Raw genomic sequence first — 10,390 nt, 5'->3', positions numbered from 1 at the left:
CTCTCATAACTAGTTTAAATATTACCATTAAGAATAAATATTCACTGCCCTTAATGAACTCTGCTTTTGAGTCTCTCCAGGAAGCTGCTATCTTCACCAAATTGGACCTAAGAAATGCTTACACTTTAGTTCACATAAAGGAGGGGGGTGAGTGCAAGACAGCATTCAATACTCCCTTAGGACACCTTGAATATTTAGTAATGCTTTTTGGTCTCACCAATGCTTCAGCCGTGTTTCAGGCTCTCATGAATGACATTCTCAGAGACTTCATAAACAGGTTTGTCTGTTCGTGCATCTTCATTCCTTCTCTGGAGTGGTGAAAATGCTTCTACAGATTACAACTAATGGGTAAAACCCCTGGAGCACCTTCCTGTGCATATTTACCTCAGTACCTCCAATTTCCCTGAGGGGTCCTCCCAAAGGGATCAATAAAGAAATGATGGTATGATGTTCTGGGGGACTCAAACAACTCATCACTACCAGCAGTGTTTCATTAAAAAGAGGTATTGTACTCTCCTCTCTGCCCCCTCTTCTCTCTCCACCCACATCTTAGCCATATAAAAAAGGAGTGAGTTCGTCTTATACTTCACTCCTTTTGCAGACTGACTGAGGTGGAACATTCAAGCCTGTAAGTACTCTGTACAATTATACTGATGGATGGATTCATGCATACATACTGTGCAAGATTAGTTTGATGCATAAGTGAGTCATTGCAGTTTACTGTTAAATCTGTGCCTTTTGATGTGAAGTTATAGGGCTTATTGTGGTTTTAAGCTAATGTAAAAAGGAAAAAAAACTGCATTTTCAGGGTTTTAGTTGGATGCAACACCAGATTTCTTTGTGTTGCAGAATCATGAGCAGGAACTTCTTGTCCAAAAATGATGAACTCCGCAAGGGAGACTTTCTCCTGTCCAACAATGGGCAGTGGAAGGCTGTTTTCCAGGTGAGTAACTTACTTTTGAGACACTTATCAGGATGCATGATGTGTACTTTTAAAGGTCTGTGTAAAAGTACATGCAAAAGTAAGAGAAAAATTGTTTAGGAATGCACATACTGATACCAGCCAAATGTCTTTTTTTCTGCCTGCAGGAAGACGGTAACTTTGTCCTGTATGGCTGGAAGCCTGTGTGGGATTCAGACACCGCTGGAACAGATGTTGCCCGTCTGTGCATGCAGGCTGACTGCAACCTGGTGATGTACAACAAATGTGATCAACCCAGATGGCAGACAAACTCCTCCAAACCCAGCTGCAACATGTGCCGTCTTTACCTGACCGATGAAGGCAAACTGTTGGTGAACAGGGAATGTGACGAGATTTGGAACTCTACTCACTCCAGAGGGATGAAATAATGAAAACATGCTTTTGAAATTCATTGCACATGAAAGTTATCTTTGAATGTTACCTTTAATCCAATAAAAGAAAATTCTAACAATGCATGAGCTTTCTCCTTGTCTTTGTAGTGAGCTATGATCAGGCTTAAGTTCAAGCCTCTTACAACCCTTCAAATAAAACAGAGTTAATGTTTAACCTATTAAATAAATACACTGCATTATTTCAGCCATGGTTTTGATTAATTTACAACAATCAAAGCATGGAAATTGAGCAGAAATGCAAGTTGCATTATAGTCACAGCTTCATCATTGTAGTAAAACACAGAGGGATTCAAGCAAAATTACAACAAGCAACATGAAAAACAACATAAAAATGAATGTTTTATCTCATGGTAGCGCTCATTATCATTCAGTGGAGCAGACTGGTACTGCCTCTCATGGTGGGGGTGGCAAAATGTACTCATTCTTCAGCAGAATGACCCTTGTCAGGGTTATACATTAATATAAATATATATAATATTTTTGAACATTTGGTGGAAAAACCCTGATTTTTGGTCATAGCTTTCATGCGTTTTGGCATGCTCTCCACCAGTCTTTCACATCGTGTTGGGTGACTTTATGCCACTCCTGGTGCAAAAATTCAAGCAGCTCAGCTATGTTTGATGGCTTGTGACCATCCATCTTTCTTTTGATCATGTTGCAGAGGTTTTCAATGGGGTTCAGGTCTGGAGATTGGGCTGGCCATGACAGGGTCTTGATCTGGTAGTCCTTCATCCACAACTTGATTGACCTAGCTGTGTGGCATGGAGCATTGCCCTGCTGGAAAAACCAATCCTCAGAGTTGGGGAACATTGTCAGATCAGAAGGACGCAAGTTTTCTTCCAGGATAACCTTGTCCATGGCTTGATTCATGTGTCCTTCACAAAGATGAATCTGCCTGATTCCAGCCTTGCTTAATCACCCCCAGATCATCACCGATCCTCCACCAAATTTCACAGTGGGTGCAAGACACTGTGGCTTGTAAGCCTCTCCAGGTCTCCCTCTAACCATTAGACGACCAGGTGTTGGGCAAAGCTGAAAGTTGGACTCATCAGAGAAGATGACCTTACTCCAGTCGTCTATGGTCCAACCCTTATGGTCTTTTGCAAACCTCAGCCTGGCTCTTCTTTGCTTCTCACTGATGAAGGGCTTTTTTCTAGCTTGACGTGACTTGAGCCCTGCCCCTAGAAGCCTGCTTTGAACAGTTCTCGCCGTGCACTTCACCCCAGCTGCCATTTGCCATTCTTTTTGTAGATCACTTAATGTCATCCTATGGTTGCTGAGTGACATTCGAATGAGTTGACGGTCATCCAGGTCATTGGAGAGTTAGTCGTTTTCGCCCTCTGCCGGTTTGTAGCTTTGTTGTCCCCAATGTCTGCTGCTTGACATCGTTGTTATGACCCGCCGTCTTAGAAATTTTAAGGATGGAAGCAACCTGACACTCACTGTATCCCTCTACCAGTAAAGCCGGAATTGAATCCTTCTTTTCCTCACTCAAAACTTTTCTTTTTGACTCTTTTGGCATGGTCAGTAGTTATTTTTTGATTCCGATTACTTTTGAGGTACTACTAGCACTGTTTTTGCCATCTAGTTCGTCCTATTGCAAGAAGATAGTGATGACCACAGCAGTGGTTTTTATACTTTTCCTCAAACGCTAAGATTTGGTTCAGGTGATGAGTACGTCATTAAGTAGAATGGGGTGTGCTTGTCTTGGAATTCAACAGACACTGGAATTGAATGGCTGTCATACATGTAGAGATGCCCATTTCAGAGAAATTTGCAGTGGTCTCTTAATTTTTTCCACAGTTGTATATAAAGAGCCACAAAGCATACAATGACTATATAGTACAAGTGTTTCTATCACATGTAAACAAATAATGTAATACTGTGATGTCAATCTGAAAAGTTACATGTAACAATAGCTGAAAAATGAATGAAATTGAGAGAGAAAAAAAAAAAGTTTGCACATAGCGTGCTGTTTCCAAGCAGACTTTCTACCAAGTTTCCATTCGAGAGATCAAACCTGTGTTGAGACACATGCCACCCTTCAAGGATCATGTTTTTGTCATGAAAGCCTAAACCCATGAATGCGTGGCATGATGCTCTGGGGGACTCAAACAAGTTGAACCAGACTTGTCGCTACCAGCAGTGATTAGTTAAAAAGAGGTATTGTACTCTCCTCTCTGCCCCCTCGTCTCTCTCCACCCACATCTTGGCCATATAAAAAAGGAGTGAATTCGTCTTATACTTCACTCCTTTTGCAGACTGACTGAGGTGGAACATTCAAGCCTGTAAGTACTCTGTACAATTATACTGATGGATGGATTCATGCATGCATACTGTGCAAGATTAGTTTGATGAATAAGTGAATCATTGCAGTTTACTGTTAAATCTGTGTCTTTTGATGTGAAGTTATAGGGCTTATTGTGGTTTTAAGCTAATGTAAAAAGGAAAAAAAAAACTGCATTTTCAGTGTTTTAGTTGGATGCAACACAGGATTTCTTTCTGTTGCAGAATCATGAGCAGGAACTTCTTGTCCAAAAATGATGAACTCCGCAAGGGAGACTTTCTCCTGTCCAACAATGGGCAGTGGAAGGCTGTTTTCCAGGTGAGTAACTTACTGTTGCATGATGTGTACTTTTAAAGGTCTGTGTAAAAGTACATGCAAAAGTAAGAGAAAAATTGTTTAGGAATGCACATACTGATACCAGCCAAATGTCTTTTTTTCTGCCTGCAGGAAGACGGTAACTTTGTCCTGTATGGCTGGAAGCCTGTGTGGGCTTCAGACACCGCTGGAACAGATGTTGCCCGTCTGTGCATGCAGGCTGACTGCAACCTGGTGATGTACAGCAAATGTGATCAACCCAGATGGCAGACAAACTCCTCCAAAGACAGCTGCAACATGTGCCGTCTTTACCTGACCGATGACGGCAAACTGTTGGTGAACAGGGAATGTGAAGAGATTTGGAACTCTACTCATTCCAGAGGGATGAAATAATGAAACGATGCCATTGAAAATCATTGCGCATGAAAGTTATCTTTGAATGTTACCTTTAATCCAATAAAAGAAAATTCTAACAATGCATGAGCTTTCTCCTTGTCTTTGTAGTGAGCTATGATCAGGCTTAAGTTCAAGCCTCTTACAACCCTTCAAATAAAACAGAGTTAATGTTTAACCTATTAAATAAATACACTGCATTATTTCAGCCATGGTTTTGATTAACTTACAACAATCAAAGCATGGAAATTGAGCAGAAATGCAAGTTGTATTATAGTCACAGCTTCATCATTGCAGTAAAAATTCTATCAAAATTACAACAAGCAACATGAAAAACAACATAAAAATAAATGTTTTATCTAATGGTAGCACTCATTATCATTCAGTGGAGCAGACTGGTACTGCCTCTCATGGTGGGAGTGACAAACTGTACTCATTATTCAGCAGAATGACCCCTGTCAGGGTTATACATTTATAGTAATGCATATAAAGAGCCACAAAGCATACAATGACTATATAGTAAAGTGTTTCTATAACATGTAAACAAATAATGTAATACTGTAAATCTGAAAAGTTAAATATAACAATACCAGAGAAATTATATTGAAAAAAAAAAGTTTGCACATAGCGCGCTGTTTCCACCAAGTTTCCATTCGTGAGATCAAGCCTGTGTTGAGACACGGTTTCACAAGACATTTGCCCTTTCTGTGCTGATCACATGCCAAGAAGTGTTCAGATCTACAGCGTATCCAAAACCTCAGCTGCTTCTTCACACTGTTTGTTTTTACGGTAAGTTTACAGCATTGATGGACTGCGGTTTGTGGCAATAACCTGGAAAACAGGAGTGAAAACACCTACTTGGCTTTTCTTCACCGGATTAGCATCCGTGTCCTGTCCTGTTATCTTTTATTTCTGTGCTGAGGAAGATAAAGAGAAAATGTGAGGGATCTGTGGTTAACCTTTAAAATATGTTGAGATCACTGCCAAGTGGGCAGTGTGCAGACTTGTTACCGAAATTCCTCATACTCTACGTTTCACATTGTTGATGCTGAACTCTCCACTCTGGAGGGAGCACTTTGTCCACTGACGAGAGGAAGTGGAGTGGATCTCCTTCACAAATAGCATGGAGGCCTTGGCAAGATGAAAGCTGGTTCTTATCTGGTTTTGTTTAGTTATAATTAATCAGTCAGGGCCGGGAAGTAGAGCTCAGACTCGGAGACCATGTAAAAGTTCAGCCAAAAGCCATTTATGATAAGATTAGTTAGTGATGGGCTGGCTCGATTCTGTATTGTGAATCAGAGGCAAACAGTGGAGCAGAGCAGGCTGGACGGTTCAGGAAGAACACTGGAGACTGATGAAGATCAGGTCCAACCAGGAAGACCAGGACAACAGCAGACAGTCAGCCCGAAGCAAGGCTGGGGTTTCTACAATGCAGGCTTCAGGTGTTCAGGTTTGTAAGTGAGAGGAGGAAATGAGGGCGCCACACCCTGATTAGAACAAACACACTCACACAAACAACCAGAGTGATAAACAGCACACACTCGAAGGAGGAGACGACTTGCATGACGAATGTACTGTATAGTCATGGTTTTTACAGCTGAGCCAAAGAAATGGTGAACATTCAAGACTCTAAAGTCAGTTGTGGCTGAGCATGTGGGGGGAATGTGTAGCAGGACTAAATGGATTTAGAGCAACTCACATCAACACCATGAATATGTTAAAGACAGTTTGCATTCACACTGCTCAGTTTGCAATGACTGACTATGGGGCAGCAGGAACAAGCTAAACAAAGCGCCCGATATGGCAAATGTGTTGGCAAACAGTTGCTCATTTGCACATCCGGCAGACACGAAGCAACATTAGCATTTATTTGGTATTTCTGGCCACCTGGCAAATGCAAGTCCAATATTTGCTGTCCTTTTTAGCTCTTGTTGCCCTGGTACTCCCTCACAGGAGTCCAGACCCAGGCCTGGCAGCTGACATGAGCTTGCCTGTACTCTCATAGAGCAAGTTCCTGATCAGGGAAGGAGGATGATTGGCCTGACTTAAAGTTATAATGTACACTAACACTTTTATTATTAAAGCTAACAGGATCTCACTTTAACTTCAGGTAATGTACTTCAGTAATACAGAAGCTTACAGCAATATAGTGATAATATCAATGAAATATTAGATAATCACTCAAACAGAATTAGTCAATGATATCAGGCAATTCTGTCCTTCATTATCTTGAGATACTTTACCTTTCATGGTACCAAGAGAAAGTTGAGTCGTGAAAGAAATGGTTGCAACTGCAACAAGGCACCACAAGATGTCCCACTGATCCTCCTGTAGCCTCCTCCTCCTCCCACAGACGCCTCAGCCTGCATACACTCACTCCTCTATGGTTTCATGGCACTGCTGCAGATCAAAAAAGTGTAAAACATACTTTAATCATTGAATTTTGCTTTCCTCCATGCTGAACCTCTGGCAGGAGATATTCAACATGTGTTTAAAATTTCTAATTTAAATGCCAACATCAGTGTTATCACTCTCCATATATCACAGAACATGTTATCTAAATGCATCTCTTTGCATCTGAGATTCACTCAAACTGAAGGATTTAAAATTGACCTCTTCTTTATATTTTTGTGTAAATACTCTTGGAGGATGATTGCAACTACAGATGGTGTCCCACTGCCTTAAAAAATGTGCTTCAATCTTTGAAATTATTGCGCTGTGCCAAATAAGAGGATGTGATAATTTTCCCCAGAGGATGAGCTGCAACAATAAGCAAAGTTATTCCAACACAGCCGCATAAACAGCACGGATCTCCATCACTCAGCGTTCAGTTAAAAGCACAAAAAATAGGAAACATGGATGGTTGAGTTTTTTAATTACACACTCTTAGAATTAAAGCAAGAGTGTTTTAGCTCGCCTGGTATTTGTGTCAGATCTGCAGCTAAAAACACGCTGTACACAATGATTATTGGTTATTGAAAGATCAGAGACGACTCAGCAGGGAATCTTCCCACAGTGATGAAATGTTTAGTTGTTCACTGTGACCGAGCAGCACCTCTTTAGACGTCGCCTGGGTGTGGTGAAATGTAACTAAGTACATTTACTCATGTAGTGTACTTAAACATGTCTTTTTTTTACCTGAGTCTTTTCTTTTCATCCCACTTTCTAATTCTCTTCCACTGCAGTTCAGAGGGAAACATTGCACTTTTTACTTCATTACAATTACCTGACAGACAGTTTAAGTTACTCTTGCACACAAAACATACAAAGACTTGGTAAAATGTAAACTTTTACGTGTGGTAAAGTAATACTTTTAAATGTAACGTAATACTTTAAGAACATTTTCCACATTGTTACACACTTTCTTAACATTTCAATGCAGGACTTTTACTTCTGACAGAGTATTTTAAGTACTTTTACTTGAGTATAGGATCGGAATACTCCCTCCACCACTATTGACTCCTCATTATTATGTCGGCGGCGCTCCACGAACCCCATTCTGTGCCGTACGTGGTTCGTCTAGACAGCGCCATTGTCTGCTCTGCTCCCTGAGCCACGAGTAAATCTCATTAACAGTGAGAGGACTTGGCAGAACAGGGGCTCACTCACTCTACAGGGGCTCTCTGTGTGCTATAAATAGAGCAAGAGGGTGATTATGATATAGATCTGTGATTATAACTCAACTGTTAACCAGTGCAGATCTGATGCGATTTCCACAGAGGTGCTGAAAGTGAGGCTGTGTGACTGGTGAGCCATAAAATCTGCATGAGTTACAGCATGCAGACGATGGAGAAAAGTATGTGAAAATATTCATTCTTCATGACAAACAAGTCATCAAAAGCAAATATTATGACGTAAATGTATATTTAATCTGCACATTGTGTTCCTGCATGATGGCTTGTGTTACAGCTTTTGCTCCGGAGGTATTTTCAAAGCAGAACCACTAGATGGCAAACAAGGTTTACACTCAAAAACAATTCTTGTGAAGTAACATAAACCTCTGCTTGATACTTGGAAGTACAGACTGAGTACCGTATTCTCTCTGCAGTGGACTCAGAAGGAGTCAGACTACAGGGAGGCGGTGCAGGCTGGGATTTAACAGCATGTCAAATCAGTGCTGTCAGTTATGATGTTCCCTGTCTGCGAGCTTTAGCACACTCTCAGCTCTTCGGTCGATTTCAGGAAACGGCTTAAAGCAGATTAACATAGATAACAATAACTTAACTCACTGCCTCAGTGGCAACTTTCTCTGTGATGTTCCTCTTTTCCTCACATCTATTTTATCATTATTTATCATCTAATTTATCTTAAAGTGGCCACGTCTGCCCTGATGGACAATAAACACTCTCCATTAATGCCAAGCTCTCAGAAATGTCCTGTGATCATTGTGTATTCTCCTTTGTAGGTTATTTGTCAATCTGTCTCTTCTATAATGGTTAAATAATGTGTGGACATTTTTGAATTCTAGCTGTTGTAGTTTGCTGCTGGGTCCCTGCAGATGCCGCCTCCTGCCCTTTGTGCTTTTGGTGTCCCGTCTTGTCTCCTGACCCCACACGAGGGCTTCATTTTACGTCCACAGTCCAGCTCTCTTCGGCTGGATTCACCTCAGGCCCAACTTTTAAATTAATATGGTGCAATTTGAGTTTAAGGCAGCTTCATTAGGGAACATGGGTCATGTGAGCACAGTGTAAACTAAAATAAATGAGACCAAAAATCAGCTGTGGGGCAGTGAATCTGGGGCTTTTGGGGCCCCTGGGGGTCTGGAGCTGTGGGGCAGTTGCCAGCTTTGTTTACCTCATTGTGACAGTTAGGAGGGGGTCAATGAACATTTTATTCTAGAAAGAGACCAATAATGGGACTTTACTGATTACAGTATTGATTACTTCGATTTAAATGTCAGATAACACAATCCTGTCGTCTTATTATTATAAAAGGCTGCATTTTTCTATTGATTCTTATTGTGTTTTCATATGCAGGCTTCATTCTGCCTTTATTTAAATGTGTGTAGCTCTCTGGATTTATTGAAATGATGTGCATTGTAGGTTTGCTCAGTGTTCTTTTTCCATTAAAGCCCTGCAACAGTGAACATGCCCGAACTCATTTGCTCTTCTGTGTGAACTTGTGGATTAATTTACTGAAGGTTTTTGTTGACTGTGGCTCGCTGCCAAACTGCAGACAGTCTTCATGGTGGGTGATGAATCTGGAGGTTTTTGTTGTAGCTTGCCATTAGCACCTTCTGCTGAACAATTTGAGCAATGTACTACAGAGCACTTCAGGGCTTGTGTTATTAGAAATCATACAGAAGATAATGCTGCTTTATTGGCTGAGATTACGCCAACACAATAAGTCTGTAAAGCTCCTGACCCTCCAAACAGATCCCCATCAAACCACAGGCCCTCCTTATTAAGGTACAAAAGGCCCTTTCTCTTTTTATGAACATATTAAACAGCCAGGCCCCTCTGGTGCCCTGTTCTGGGTTTAGGATAGTGACTGATCCAGTGTTCTGGGTCTGAGTCCTGATTTTGTGTTGTTTTTCATAAATAACCTACACTTGACACACCTGTCCCAGACACGCTGAGACAGAAAATATGACAGGAGATAAAATATAACAAATTATTAATTGCATATCAGACAAACATGCTGTTAGGTATAATCTCACTGAAGCATGGCACAGCATGAAAAGAGTTAAAGGTGAAAATAACTTTTTTCCACGTCCTAGCTGTCCAAGATCTTGATAACAAAGACTGCTGTGTTCAGGGACGGGGGCCAGATAGGTGGCCAGGGGTGGAACAGTGATCTGATTGGCCAACCCTGGACCCCCTGGCCCCCACCAGAGTCAGAAGGTCATAGTTGGCTTGTTAGTATCATGGATGGATTACTGAAGGGCCCAACAGTACAGGACAGGGGCCCCTGCACCAGAGCCTCCAAATGCAGTGATTGTTGACATTTCTTGTTGGCAAGTCAATGATCTGAAAGAGACACAAAACAACCACAGAGAAAACAGAAATTACTACAAAGAGA

The 10,390-nt window shown here is 41.2% G+C and overlaps 2 protein-coding genes across 2 annotated transcripts; both read left to right on the top strand.

Moving 5' to 3' along the window:
- Positions 1-520: 520 nt before the first annotated feature.
- LOC143314436 (B-type lectin plumieribetin-like) lies at positions 521-1,558 on the top strand. The gene is made up of 3 exons (XM_076721454.1): positions 521-628; positions 850-943; positions 1,090-1,558. Exons 2-3 carry the CDS (start codon positions 854-856, stop codon positions 1,348-1,350), a joined length of 351 nt encoding a protein of 116 aa, XP_076577569.1. The 5' UTR covers positions 521-628; positions 850-853; the 3' UTR covers positions 1,351-1,558.
- A 1,754-nt stretch (positions 1,559-3,312) lies between these two features.
- On the top strand, positions 3,313-4,577 carry LOC143314435 (B-type lectin plumieribetin-like). The gene is made up of 3 exons (XM_076721453.1): positions 3,313-3,662; positions 3,886-3,979; positions 4,109-4,577. The coding sequence occupies exons 2-3, from the start codon at positions 3,890-3,892 to the stop codon at positions 4,367-4,369; spliced, it is 351 nt and encodes a 116-aa protein (XP_076577568.1). The 5' UTR covers positions 3,313-3,662; positions 3,886-3,889; the 3' UTR covers positions 4,370-4,577.
- Positions 4,578-10,390: the final 5,813 nt, after the last annotated feature.

The sequence above is a fragment of the Chaetodon auriga genome, chromosome 21 (assembly GCF_051107435.1).
Source record: "Chaetodon auriga isolate fChaAug3 chromosome 21, fChaAug3.hap1, whole genome shotgun sequence".
NCBI lineage: Eukaryota > Metazoa > Chordata > Actinopteri > Chaetodontiformes > Chaetodontidae > Chaetodon > Chaetodon auriga.
This window is presented reverse-complemented; position numbering and strand designations above follow the sequence as displayed.